This window comes from Archocentrus centrarchus, chromosome 11 (genome assembly GCF_007364275.1).
Source record: "Archocentrus centrarchus isolate MPI-CPG fArcCen1 chromosome 11, fArcCen1, whole genome shotgun sequence".
Lineage (NCBI taxonomy): Eukaryota > Metazoa > Chordata > Actinopteri > Cichliformes > Cichlidae > Archocentrus > Archocentrus centrarchus.
Window position 1 is genome coordinate 6,757,052 of NC_044356.1, and position 13,978 is coordinate 6,771,029.

Below are 13,978 nucleotides of genomic sequence, written 5' to 3' on the forward strand. Positions count from 1 at the left end.
CGGTGCAAGCAGAAGAAGGCGACTGGATTTGGCAATGGGTTTGCCTGCCTTTAACTGGGTGATTTCCTCTGGGAATGACTCTCTTTGGGCGTGTTGTAGAGCTTCTAGCTCAGCAGCAGCGTAGGAATCAGCAGTAAGAGGGTGGTTGTGGTCAGCCGCCCTGTGAAGCTGATGTGCAGTGGCCTCTAAGAAGCTGTCCCAAGTCTGGTATTGGTGTGGATCCGGAACACTAGAGCTGGACACAGTTAGACAAACAACCTGTCGTTTCAGCTCACCATCAGGATCACTCTGGAGTGGGGGTGGTAGATCAGGCCAGTCACTTGGAGCCAGTTTCAGGAATTCAGGTCCATCCGTCCATCTACTGCCTTTGGTGATGTCTTGGATAGTGAGGCCGCGAGTGATGTCATCTGCTGGGTTATCTCGTGATGGCACATATCTCCATGTAGCAGCTTCCGTTAGCTCTTGTATTTCCGCCACACGAGTGCCCACGAAGACCTTGTATCTACAGGAATCTGAACCTAACCAGGTTAGGACTGTGGCTGAGTCAGACCATAAGATACAGCTGCGTATGGAAAGGGTCAACTCGGTGCTGATGACCTTGTAGAGCTGAGCACCTGTTAGAGCAGCACACAACTCTAACCGAGGAACAGATTGTTGCTTCTTTGGGGCAACACGAGACCGGGCTGCAAGGAAGGCGACTTCAACTTCTCCCTCTGGACTCTCTGTCCTCAGATAGGCCACTGATCCATATGCCTGTTCGGAGGCATCACAGAATACATGGATATCTCTCTTACAGTTGGGTTGGTCCAGGCTGGGACTGGTGTAGCACCTAGGCAGTGTTATCTTGTGCAGCTGCGCCAACTCTGCTTCCCATGCATGCCACTTCTGCAGCAGCTCTTCAGGAAGCTGCGGGTCATCCCAATCCCTCTTTTTCTCCCACAGGTGGCGCACAATAACCTTGGCTCGGGTGGTATAAGGCACTATGTAGCCAAGAGGGTCATACTGGCTGGCTAAAACTCTGTAGATGTTCCTCATGGTTGCCACTGAGCAATCAATGTGTCTGTGTTTGTAGGTGAGGGTGTCAGACTTACAATTCCAGTGTAGTCCGAGGGCTGGCTCTTGGATGTCGGACTGACCTTGACTGAGCCACAACTCGCAGCTGGATGACCTGAGGTCTGGAGGGAGATGGTGGATGACATCTGGGTTGTTACTTGCCCACTGCCTGAGCTCAAATCCTCCATCAGCCAGAAGGTGGCGCAGTTTGTCAACAAGTGCCCTGGCGGCTGCTGGACATGTGAGACTCTGTAAGCAGTTGTCCACATAGAAGGACTTGTTAATGGCAACATGCACATCTTCTCCTGGTTTGCTGTGGTCCATGATGTGCTTCTGCAACGCGAACGTTGCACAACAAGGGCTGCAGGTAGTTCCAAAGGGAAGTACCTGCCACTCGTAGACATCAGGGGGTTTGTCTCGTCTCATGTCCCGCCATACAAACCGCAACAGGGGGCGGTCTGCAGGTAGGAGCCTCACTTGGTGGAACATGCCACGGATGTCACTGCTGAAGGCTACGGCATGCTCCCTGAAGCGCAGCAGCACCGCCAGCAAGGCAGGGCCGAGGGTGGGACCTGGTAGAAGGAGTTGGTTCAGGTTGTAGCCTTGGTATTGGAATGAGCAGTTGTACACTATTCGGTTCTTCCCATTATGTTGAACCATATGGTGGGGTATGTACCAAGCTTCGGTGCTGGTCTTCCATTGGTGCTCCACCAGTTTCACTACATAGCCAGCTTCTACAAGCTTCTCAATCTCCTTCTGATAGGCAACCGCTCGTTGGGGTGATTTGGCTAGGCGCTTCTCTGTGCCTCTCAGGAGAGGCAACACTGCTTCTGGAGTGGTTTTCAAGAGGGGCATGTTCTTGATTCGAAGAAGGGGTGTGGCATAACGCTCAATGCCACTGACATTGACTCTCATGGTCTGTTCTTGCAGGAGCCTGATGGCGTCTTGGTCTTGCCGTGACCTAGTGGCCAACTTCTCGCTGCGGTAAGGGAGAACATCCATCTGCCATAACTTCTCCACACATGAGAACAGCTCTGTGGGTGATGGTGCAGATGTGAAGAGACAGTGACTTACATTAGTGATGGACTCAATAGCCTGAGCTGGTCCCTGTAGCGTCCATCCAAGAAGCGTTTTCACAGCTGCTGGCCCACCAGGTGGTCCTAGTCTGACTGGCTCTATGGGTGTGATGAGGTGCGTATAGTCGGCACCAATCAGTAACATGGGACGGACTCTGTTTAGAAGAGGGAGGGGCAATCCTGCGAGATGTTTATACTTCTGCTGGAGTGAGACAACTGGATGGGAATGCTCTGCTAAACTCAGTTGCTCGGCTGTAAAGGCATTCTGGATGGTGTACATCTTGTCAGGATTGGCTGTTGGAGAAATCGTGAAAGACACGGCCGCCCCATGGAGCTGCTCCACTTCTTGTCTGACAGTACAGAGAGCTAATACCTCTTTACATCCTGTAAGGCCCAACTGTTTGGCAGCTGACTGGAGCAGTATTGTTCGTTCCGAACCATCGTCTAGGACAGCATACGTCTCGAGTGACTTGTCACCATTCCTCAGGCGTACTTTACTGATCTTCAGGAGCACCTTGCAGTTGTAGACTGGACGATTGACGTACATGACTTTGTTGGCAGTGTTAATGAGGCAGCTTTCTGTTGAAGGTGGAGCTGATGCTTGTTCCTCCTCTACCCTTTCATTCACCTCGTGCAGCACTAACAGATGTCTTCTGCCACAGATCTTGCAGGGAGCTTTAAGTGTACACTTTGCAGCTTGGTGATTACGTCCACAACGCCAACACTTATTATTGGCTTTAATCCATGTCACCTTCTGTTCCTTGCTCAGGTTCTTAAAGTTGGAACAGTTGTTCAGAAAGTGCTTGTCATTATCACAATAGGGACAGTAGGCCATTACCTTCTCTGCTCTCTTAGATGTGTTGGGAGGATGCTCAGATGCAGATGGTGATGCTGCACTGCTGGATCCTAAAACCTTCTCCGTGCCCAGGAGGATAGTAGCAGTCTTACTTGGGGGCTTAGGAGTGCGCTTGGTATCAGACTTCTTGTTAAATGTCTCCTCTCTCTTGGGGGGGCTTCATGCTGTCTTCCTGAACTTCTAGCTCGTATTCTAGCCAATCCGCAAAGTCTATGAGAGTGGGGATGGCCACTCTCAGGGGGTGGATGAACCTCTTAAAGCTGGTTTTGAGGTCATAGGGGAGTTTACTTAAGAGCCTTGAGACATGAGAGCCGCAGACTAACTCTACATGGCCTCTTTGTCCCAGTTGGTCTAACATGCCTACCAATGACCGCACATTGAGGGCAAACAGACGAAAGCTCTTGGTGTCACCGCTGCGTAGATTTGGACCGTCCATTAACTCTGTGATCCGTTGCACGGCAAGCTTGTGGGGCTGCCCAAACATCTTGGTGAGAGCTGTCATTGTATCTGTATAAGGTTGCCTTGAGTTGCAATAGGAGTCTGCTACAAGTGAAGCTTCTTCGCATTTGAGATGATCTGTGAGGATCTGATACTTGTATCTTTCAGTGGCATCTGCCGGTAATAGATTCTCTAAGGCAATCTTCATGCGGGCAAACTCTCTGGGGTCTGGCGCTGTAAAGGAGGGGATGGTGGGCTTTGGTCCCCGGTATGTGGTCTCTCTCTGTGGCTCATTAAAGCAGGGTGCTTGGAGAAATGAAGAATCTCTGCTTGCATGAGGAAGTGCAGTCTGCTGTGGTGTGGTTGCATAATACGGGTTATAGTGCAGATCTCTGGACGGTTGGGAAACTCTGAATTGAGAGGAATCTTGTGGCAGGCTTCCTTGGGAGCGGAGCGTTGGATATTGTTGCTGCTGGTACGTTGGCGTATCAGTTGGGAGTTGGTAGTGTCCATAACCGCCACTGTAACCGCCACTGTATACACTTTGAGGTGGAAGAGGTGGAAATAGAGGCTGGTAGGCTGCTGGTGGTGACTGTAAAGCAACCATCAGGCTCTGGAACTGTTTACGGAGCTCAGCGTTTTCTTGGCGCATCTCTTCGAGAGCAGCCCTAACCCCTGGAACTTGGTCGGTCTGCTGCTCCCCGCTGGCTTGCTCCATAGATTGGCTAAGCTCCTGTTCTTGCTCCTCACCATCCCTCAAGTTCATCGGGTCAAAGCTCTGGCTAATCGGTGGTGATGGAGATCTGGTGGGTGGACGCGCTGATGCCCTATGCTCCCCTAAAACTCCCCCTGTAGCTGTAGCTGCTGTCCGGAATTTACTCTGAGCTCCCGGTCCACTTAGGTCATAATCTGACAGGTAGGAAGGCACTGACATTCGCCGTCTGGGTCGAGTGTCCATTGCTGTTGACTCTGGGTTTTGCATCCTTAAACAGCAATCCGCTTCTCCGGCTCGAAGGACCACTGTAAAATAGGTTTTATCTTGGGCTGGTTGGAGGGGTTGGATCACTGTGGTGAGTCCGGTTAGAACTCCAGAAAAGAGTAGAGTCGCACTCCCGTGGGTTCAGTAACGTGAATTTACTGCTTATTCTTTACGGTACAGGAACTGGATGTGTGTGGTTCTAAAACAGATAACAAATAATGTGACAACAGTGTCTAAATAATGCCAAAATAACTGAAATACTATCACAATGACACTCTTCATGACTGCAACAGTAATGTTTCTCAATACACTAGGTTTACAAAAGTACAACACACGGAACTCACGTAGATAGCACTTACTAAATGCGCATGCAAACAGAGCATGATATCAATTAAGGGTGAAACATGTATATTTTGATAAATAAACTAGGTCATTTACTGTTAACATCACTTACTTGTATTTTCACGCACACAACTCAAACTGGGGTGGCTAGCAAACTCTAAACAACAAATAATTCCACCAACTTCAGACTGTAAACTCTGGTTCAGCTCCTCTCCCCTCTCTGCCATTCCTTGTCTGCATGCTGCACACTGGTGGTCTAAGCTCCGCCCCCCCCTTAAAGGGCCAGCATGACAGTTCCTTTTAGGCAGCCTTTTCCACAAATAGTATTGTAATGTATTAAATAAATATAAACATAAAGAAATATAAATATAAGCCAGACCCTCCGTGGTCTCCTGGTGCACCTCCGGACCTCCTTCAGCACTGCTGTTGTTTTCGGGCTCCTTTGGGGAAGCTTCAGTCTGTGTTGGCAGTTTCTCCATAGACCTCAATATTGTGCCAACATCAGCTTGTGTCAGCCTGACCCAACTTTCACGTTTCACTGCTGATGAAGGATATCAAACAGCAGTTTTCATCTGAAGATGTCACAACCCAAAGGCAGCTCCTTTTTGTCAGTATTCACAGGTTTGTGTGCTGAATTTGTCCCTGCAGAATTCATCCTTCAGATGGAGATGATTCTGCATAAACTGCATGAACTATGTGATATTGTGCATCAGAACACAGCAAAAGGGGAATGCAGGATTTATGCTACATGGGCTTCAAGTTTCACTCACTACCCACCCTGCTCGCTGTATTTGGCTGCCTGTGTTTTAGTTCTCTTCCCCCAAATTAAATAAATTTGAAGGAACTGTAGCATCTCCCTGTGTTTCAGAAGCAAAGGTGTAAATGATCAGAGCGGTCTGAAAACAGCAGCAGGTACACAGATACACAGGGAGATGACTTTGAGCGGGAGATTAGAAAAGTTTAAGGAATAAAAAGAAACTGGATTATGCTGAATTTATATTATTTAACCCGGAAAACGTGTGTGTGTGTGTGTGTGTGTGTGTGTGTGTGTGTGTGTGTGTGTGTGTGTGTGTGCGTGTGTGTGTGTGTGTGTGTGCGTGCGTGTGTGTGTGCGTGTGTGTGTGTGTGTGTGTGTGTGTGTGTGTGTGTGTGTGTGTGTGTGTGTGTGTGTGTGTGTGTGTTCCATCCATGTCTCAGGAACACAATGATGGGAGTAAGCACAGGGATGAACCAGGCCCTCATTGGCAGCAATCCCCTGGCTACCATGCAAGGTATGTGTGCACGAGTGTGTGGAGTGTCCCCTCCAGCCCAGCAAGTCTCCATGAGTCTCCGTTTCTAAAGACCTCTTCCCATTTCACCCTTCATCCATTCTGCTCAAAATGAATTTCCTTGCAAAGCCTCAGTATGACCGTAGCCCAGAGCGAGCCCGGCACACGCTCCTCCTCCTCCTCGCTCAAACTTTTTGAATCGCTCAGTATGGTGAAAGATTCAATTTGATTCTCATACAATAGCCTGCTATTATCACAAAGTGACAAGAGCCCCTTATGGCAAAGCTTAGGAGGCCAAGTCAGCTTACAGTAAACAGTTGAACAGGCACAATCCCCTCCCTCTCAATATGAAGGCCTGTTGGCTAAATAACTGGTTTTCACTCAAAATTCTGCTCTTTGACTGAGACGATGTGCTGCCAAATCAATTAAGCATCACAAATAAGCTCAGCTTTGAATCCGTCATGTGCTCCATCTCCCTATAGCGCCGATTCAGGCCTTCCCCTTTTACTCGCACTCTGTTCAGCGTCACTCAGAGCCGGCGTCCTCCGGGCCATGTGCTGATGAGAAGGATACAGTCTGTTACGGAAACTGCAGCTCTGGCACTGTTGGCTCTGATGGAGTTTCAGGCTGAAGGAGCAAAGAAAGAAATAAGAAATAAAGTGTTGATGTGAAAGGATTTCAGTTTGCTTCCCTTTGGGCCTCACATGCTCTGAATGTTTACTCTCATGTAATGGATAAAAGTGATTATTAATACACTGGGATCCAAGCGTTACAGCAGAGTTTTGCAGGAGTAACTTTGCAGAAGACTTCTCAGTGTTTATCTCATTGAACTGGAATGAAAAGCCACGTGATGCAGAGCTGTGACAAAGTATCTGCCTCCTTCCTGCTCACACCTGTCTGATGATCTGAAACGTGTGACAAACATGCAGAGAGAGCAGGAAGGGGGCCAATACGTTCTCACAGCTCTGTATCTAAAATAAACCTCTTTATTATTCCATATGTTTCTATTAAGAGCGTACAAACTGCTGTGTACGTGTGCAGACTGCAGCAGATGCAGGTTTGATGTCTGTCTGTGACTCTTTGAGTATCATTGTGTCTAAACGTAGTTCACACAAATTAAATGATCCTAATGCAGCACGGTTCGATCTCCAGTGGGCTCGACCAATAAAAGTATTAACCTAAAATCAAAGTACCAAGTTTACATCAGTTGCAACCTGAGATGTTTGGAGTTCATCATGTACGTCTCAGGCTTTCCACATTTAGTCTACTAAAAAAATTCTTCTTCAACTCAAAGTAGCTGTAACCATCTTATATGGACTTTCCACATCAGTGAGTATGAAAGGCCCACTTTGGTCTGAGTGATGTAAATTTCACCATCAAAGGGTAAATGTGAGCGTGTGGACTCTTCCTCGAGGCACTGCACCACAAAGCAGCAGCTGGAGTAACGAAGTGTGATCCCCACCGTACTGCGATGTGATGTGTGTGTTAGCATCATTGAGAGGGCTGTAAACAGCACAGTGATTCATGCAAAATACAGTCAAAGGTCCCAAGTTCTTTCCTTGAAATGTTCGCACTTTATAACTTTATAAACTTCCACCCATCAGCCTGTAAATGCTGAGGTCTGACTGTGTTTATCATCATCGCTCCTTCTCCCTCTAAATTCTCCTTCATGTCCTTCTCCATCTTCCTTTTTCTGACTCCTCCATCCTCCTCGCCAACACCACATCTACAGTTCCCCTCCCTCCTGTTCGCTCTTTGTTTCATTGCTGAACAAATCTGAACACCTTTGTCTGTTTTATCTCTTCATTCTCTTATTTTTACATTATTTTTCAGATTTCCTCTTGAGCCTAATCTTGTCTGTTTTTCGTCTTCCTCCTCCTCTCTTTGTCCTCGGTTCTTCTCCGTCCACCCTCCTCTTCCCCTCTTCCATCCCAGCTCTGGCAGCCAGCGGTGGGCAGCTACCCATCTCCAGCCTTGAGGGTGGAGCAGGTCACATGCTTCTCGGTGGACCCGGGGGCCCCTCTGTCCCCCCCTCCCTCCGCCCCTCACTCTTTCTCAACCGGCCCACACTCCTCCCCATGGTGACTGGATCCATGGCAACAACATCGACAACCGCCATGGGACTGGTCAGCAGCGGCGGCGTGTGCGGCCCGAGGCCCTCCTTTTCCCATTCTCCTTCCGCTGGCACCAGCAACCTCATGAGCCCGACTTCGTGCCCAGAGGAGTCTGCATCTCCGTGTTCAAGTCCCGCCTCTTTCTGTTCTTTCAGCGAAGCCTCACCGCCACCGCTGGGAGGGGCCATGGCTGAGTGATCCTGACTGACAGCCAAAGTATCCTATCAGAGGAGGACGAGGAGGAACAGGATGATTAAAGGAGCTTTAAAATCTAAATTTACAACCTCACCTTTGAACCAAAGCCATCTCTCTGTCCAGTCCATCTCTGGTTTTGTCTCTCTCTCTCTGTCTCCCTGCTGATGTCTCCTGAAGCCAAAAATATACACAGATGGATGCAGGGAGGAAGCAAAGAGAGAGGGAGGATGAAGAGGATAGAGAGAATTGCAGAAAGAAGGAGGGAATTCGAAACCAAATATCGATCTGCAGCTGGAGAGGTGGCGCCGAGGTGTGAACACCACGCTTTTCAACAGCTGGAGAAAAAAATAAAAACTCAGTGAGGGCAGGGATGAGAACTGAAACTGTGTGTGGGAAAAAAATGGGAGGCAAAGAAAAGACTTGTTTAACAAGCTTGGACGGTCATGTGGTTGCAACCAAATAAAAAAAGAAGATGCTCGAAGAAAAACACACAAAGATGTAAACCAAAATCTCTGAATACCAAAAACTGAAAACCAAAAAAACAACAACAAACGGAGCGAAAAGCTTTAGTTCAAAAGACTTCCTGATCCATCCAGGATCAGTTTAGTACTTCATTCTACGTCACGCCAAACATTCCTCATTTCACTCGGGATTTCACTTTTCCATCTTCAGCGGAAGATTTACAAAACATCTATTTTTCTATTATTTGTATTCATCGCTCTTTCTTATCGAATTCAGACAATTTAATATTTTACAGCTGAGCCCACGCGCAGGATATCTACCTACCTCTCTCTCTCTACAGCTTTACAACGCTCGCCCTACCTTACATCACAGCTCTGTGTGTTACGGCCTGCAGCAGCAGGAGGGTGGGCTTTACTGCTCTAATAACTACTTTAGTGTCCGGTAAGAAGCCAATCTGTATTCACTGTGGTACAAAAATAACTTTCTGGTGTTCATTAAAGCCCTCTTTGTAGCAAAGCCCACCCGTCTGCCACACGCTGGAAACTCCACTCAAGTTAAAGGAAGAAACCGTCAAAATTTTAAGGTTGTTTCGTTCTCGTTAGATCCACACTTAATTTGGGGGGAGGGGGGGTTGTTTGTACGTCAGTTTTTCCCCAAAGAAAGATTTTAGTCATTCATCATCATCATTATCTTTAATGTTTGTCCAAACCAAAGTATATGCTGATCACGCTGCCTACAGAGTGACTCTGCACGCCGGCAGATGTGGGATTTATTTTAATATTATTATCTATTCTTTTTGATTTAATATTACCCCATATACACCCATGCATCATCATCATCATCATCATCATCATCATCATCATCATCATCATGTCATCTTTCAGACTGCTCATCCACCACCAGACAGTCACTCTTGGATACCAAAGCATCGCCTCTGGCAGCGTTGTATCTGGATTCGCCCGGGAGACGAGTGTCCAGACAAAACCTCAGCAGTGTCAAAGGGAAAACACACACACACAGACACACACAAACACACAAACAAAGACCAAACCAAAAAAAAAGAACAAAAGAAAGAGGTGAAGCACCGGCATTCCCCTTACTGCCCCCAAACCCCTGCCCTCCAACCCTCCCTCCCATCTGCCCCTCTCCTTTGTCTCCAAAGATTAGATCAGATCAAAGGGCCAAAAGAAATGAGGAGGAGAAGAGAAGGAGGAGAAGCGGAGCAGCCAAAGGTATGAAGAGCTGCAGGGGGAAAGTAAGGAGAAGAGGAGGAGGATAAGGAGACCGAGAAGGAGTAAGAGGAGTAGGAGGAGATGCGCTTGAAGCAGCGGACCAAAATACCAAAAAGTAACCAAAACCAAAAGCTACTGCTACTAGTTATGTGTGAGTGACTGAAGTATAACAAACCAAATAGGAACAAAGTGGGGGAGGACGGGGGAGAGAAGGGTGAGTAAGGCCCCGTCTGTCTGTCCGTCTTTAACTGTGATTGCTGTTCTCGTATTATCAGACAGAAACCCTCCCTCCCCCCTCCCTCCGCCGGCGACCTCGGCTTTGTTCTCGCTTTCTGTTTCCTGGATGGATAAAATGTGGAATAACCTCAACAAACTGACTTTGAGAATATATATATTTTTGTTCCTGCTTTCCATAGTGTGTCTGTTACCGATGTATGGATTCGTCTCATTGCTTTCTTCTTCTTATGTGTGTGTGTGTGTGGGGGGGGGGTTATTTCATATCTTTTCATCTCTTCGGTTGTGCTCCAGGTTTTTATTTTTTAGTTTGGACATAATGTGAAAATGTAGCTTCCAAATGAACTTATTTTAATTCAGAATGTTGAAAAAGCCAAAACTAAAAACCAAAAGCAAAGAAACAACCAAATACAACCAAACCAGTGCACAAGTCACACGAGTGTGTGTGTGTGTGTGTGTGTGTGTGTGTGTGTGTGTGTGTGTGTGTGTGTGTGTGTGTGTGTGTGTGTGTGCGTGTGTGTGTGTGTGTGTGTGTGTGTGTGTGTGTGTGTGTGTGAGCATCTGTAGGTAAAGATAATTACATAAAAACCATAAAACACAGTTAAAAGCAAACCTGGGCCTGTTTTCAGTTTTCCACTCATGCTCATCGACCTCCTACGAAACATTCAGATCACACTCTATGAAACAAACGCCACACAAACCCAATCCTGATCACATGAATCGCTGTGTGTGAGTTTCACACACGTTGACTTCTGACCCTGAGAGGAGCTTCAGTCTTGCTTTAGTGCTTTACTGTGAGCTGCAGCAGTTTATGATTATATCACAAAACTGGAAAGAATAAGACCTCAAAACAAGTTTATTAATTAGTTCCCAGACTTCCACACAGATATTAAAATATATCTGACTATACTCACATAGAAACCTCGGTCTCAGTGATCACATAGATTAAACACAAAACTGCTATTTTTTTTGTCAGATTTGTAAGAGCGTAGATTGTTTCAGTTTTCAGGATTTGTTTAGACCAAGGTTTTATTTTTGGATCAGTTAACTAAAATGTTCAAAGTTAATATTTTTAAACACCATAGGTTTAATGCAAACTACTAGTCACCTAGTCAGTAGGTATAAAGTGGTAATAAATTTTATTTTTGCAGGCTAAAAGGTCTGTCAGACAGCAGTGACAGTCAGTAACTGTAGCGAATGCCGGGCTGTGACATTAGCTCTGCTGTATTTGAATTTATTTATTTGTATATAAATAAATCTCAGCTCTGCCCCTGCTCTTATTTCTGTGATTGGAAAACTAAAAACAGGCACCAGGTCGAAGCCACAGATGGACACAGATACTGAAGGCAACCAGTGATGAAGATGATACGGGGAGGGACGCGGGGGATGCAGGCGGTAAAGGCTGTTAACGCCCACTTTTAGGGGGAATGTATCCATTAGTTCTTATAGTTTTGTAGGAGGAAACATTCTAAGTTCACCTGATCTTATTTGTTGCTCATGTATAAAAAGGCTGGGATTATTATTATTATCCACCGACCGAAGACGACGACCAAAAGCTTTAAAACTCTTTTACCTTTCTCGGGCTCCTTGTTGGAAAAAAAAAATTTGTATTTATTGTATGAGGGAGGTGTGTACTGTTTCGGGGATGGGGAAAATAGTCTGTTTGTATTTGATGAACTTCTTTGTCTCTCACCTTGTTTATTTATTGATTATTTATGTATTTATTGAATTCTATTTCATTCTTTCTGGATCTTTGTAACAGCTTTTCAGGGGTTGTTGTGAGGCTTGTATCTGCAGAGAGGGACGTTCTGGAGATCGAAACAAGAAGAAACGAATGTTTGAAACAAACCAAACCTAAGACTGTTGTAACCTGAGAGAAGGAGAGAAAGTGCAGGGAACAGATGGGGGAACATGTTCTGATTGGCTTTATAAGGAAGCAGCTTATTGAAGCACATTGTTTCCAAAGCTCACACAGATATTGGCGTTTGTGTTACTGAGTTCTAATCTTCAGTCGAACAGGTTTACTTTCCTGCAGCGGTGATTTAAAAGGCTGTTGTTTCTCCAGTAGGTGGAGCAGCATCATGTTATTAGATGCAGTGTGAACATAGACTGTATCTAAAAGATGGCAGTCGCCACCATAAATGGTATAAAAGATGGCCGTAGCTGCAGTTACTTCATCTGCTGGTTTCTGAAGTCGTGCTTTGAAGCCTTGTGATTAGTGTCTTCACCGTCACCATCAATAAAACAGATGTGACAAAAGGGGCGGGTCTGACTTCAAACTGCTTGCTCATTGGCTAAGGTCCCGTCAGTCCTTAGGCATCGAGGTGCCATAATAAACTCAATTCTGAAACATAAGACCAAAATGTAGAAATTTAAAAATAAAATGTATTCAATATGACCCAAAATGAGCCCATAATCTCATTAGGATTCTGTTCAGAGGCTTTTACAGAGCACACCAGCAGCATTCATATTATGAGCCATAAAATTATAACCATCCAAAGTAGATGTGAAACGACTGTACGTGTTCTGTGTGGTGTCGGCCTCGTTTCTCCTCCACCCACAACCCTAAATCCAAAAATAATGTGCTTCACTGTTTTTTCAGTTTGTTGTAAAAATAATTTCAGTGTTAAAAAATCTCATTTTGATTCAAGAGCTTCTGCATATCGGTGAATTAACCATTACTGTTGGTTCAGGGCAGAAAGCTCACAGCAGGTGGTGGTCTGATAAATCTGATAAGCACCGTAAATTAAAAAAATAAAGAAACATCTTCATCCTCAAACAGCTGATCAGAGTCAGCACAACAAATGAAAAAATGAAAAAGTTCTGCAGCTTTTTTTGGAATATTGGATTTTTAAATCACCAAAAATCAATCTTTAAATCCTATGAATGACTTTAACCCCTTAACTGGCAAGGGCCCGGTGACGGGCCGTTTGTAGTCCCTTTTATATGGCAGGCTAGACCCTCCCATTTTTATTGACACGTCATTCGGCCAATCATGTAACTGGCTGCACCAAATCACCTGACAAAGCTACGTGACGCCCTCTGAGTATTATTGGCTCTGGGAAACCCATTTCTTAACATTATTGGCCGAATGAGGTGTCAGTCAAAATGGGCGGGTCTAGCCTGCCATATAAATGCACATAATTACGCCCCCGGACCAGACGCAGCCGATTAATAGGCTATGAAATGGGTTTTTCAGAGCCAATAATAACCAGAAGGCGTTATGTAGTTTTTGTCAGGTGATTTTTTTGCTGCCAGTTAAGGGGTTAAACAGTACACCTTAATTTAGTAAGAATGAGTTTAAAACAGCTGCTGCCTGCATCACATCAGCTCTGAGACACTGTGACAGATGGGAAGTAAACCGCTTCACTGAAGGACTGGATTTGATTCCAGCTCAGCTTCACCGACTCCAAACATCAGAAACATTTCTCAGCTTTTTGGTTTAAAACCAGCGTTTCTGTCCCTCCTGCTCCGCTCTCCGACGAGCTTTCCGATTCCCTCCATCCAGCGTCAGGACGAGGGCTCGAACTCATACCTCTGATACTCAGATGAAAAAAACCAAATAGACATTCAAGCTTTAATGATGAAAACTAAAAAAAAAAACGTGTCTTGTCTGAACTCAGGAGTGAGGGGTGTGAAAGCGGCCCTGCCGAGTTAGTTTGAGGAAGGAAAACAAAGATTTCCATGAAGCAGCTGTTCTCATGGCTTTAAGCTACAGAACGCACGGCC

At 45.9% G+C, this 13,978-nt stretch overlaps 1 protein-coding gene across 1 annotated transcript in view; it reads left to right on the forward strand.

Moving 5' to 3' along the window:
• Positions 1–13,105, forward strand: part of LOC115788618 (POU domain, class 2, transcription factor 1-like) — a 69,957-nt gene extending 56,852 nt beyond the window's left edge. The window contains exons 15-16 of the mRNA XM_030741723.1: positions 5,942–6,015; positions 7,948–13,105. Of these exons, the coding sequence (XP_030597583.1) occupies positions 5,942–6,015; positions 7,948–8,324 (451 nt within the window). The 3' untranslated portion in view covers positions 8,325–13,105. The remainder of the gene's footprint in view (positions 1–5,941; positions 6,016–7,947) is intronic.
• The last annotated feature ends 873 nt before the right edge of the window (positions 13,106–13,978 follow it).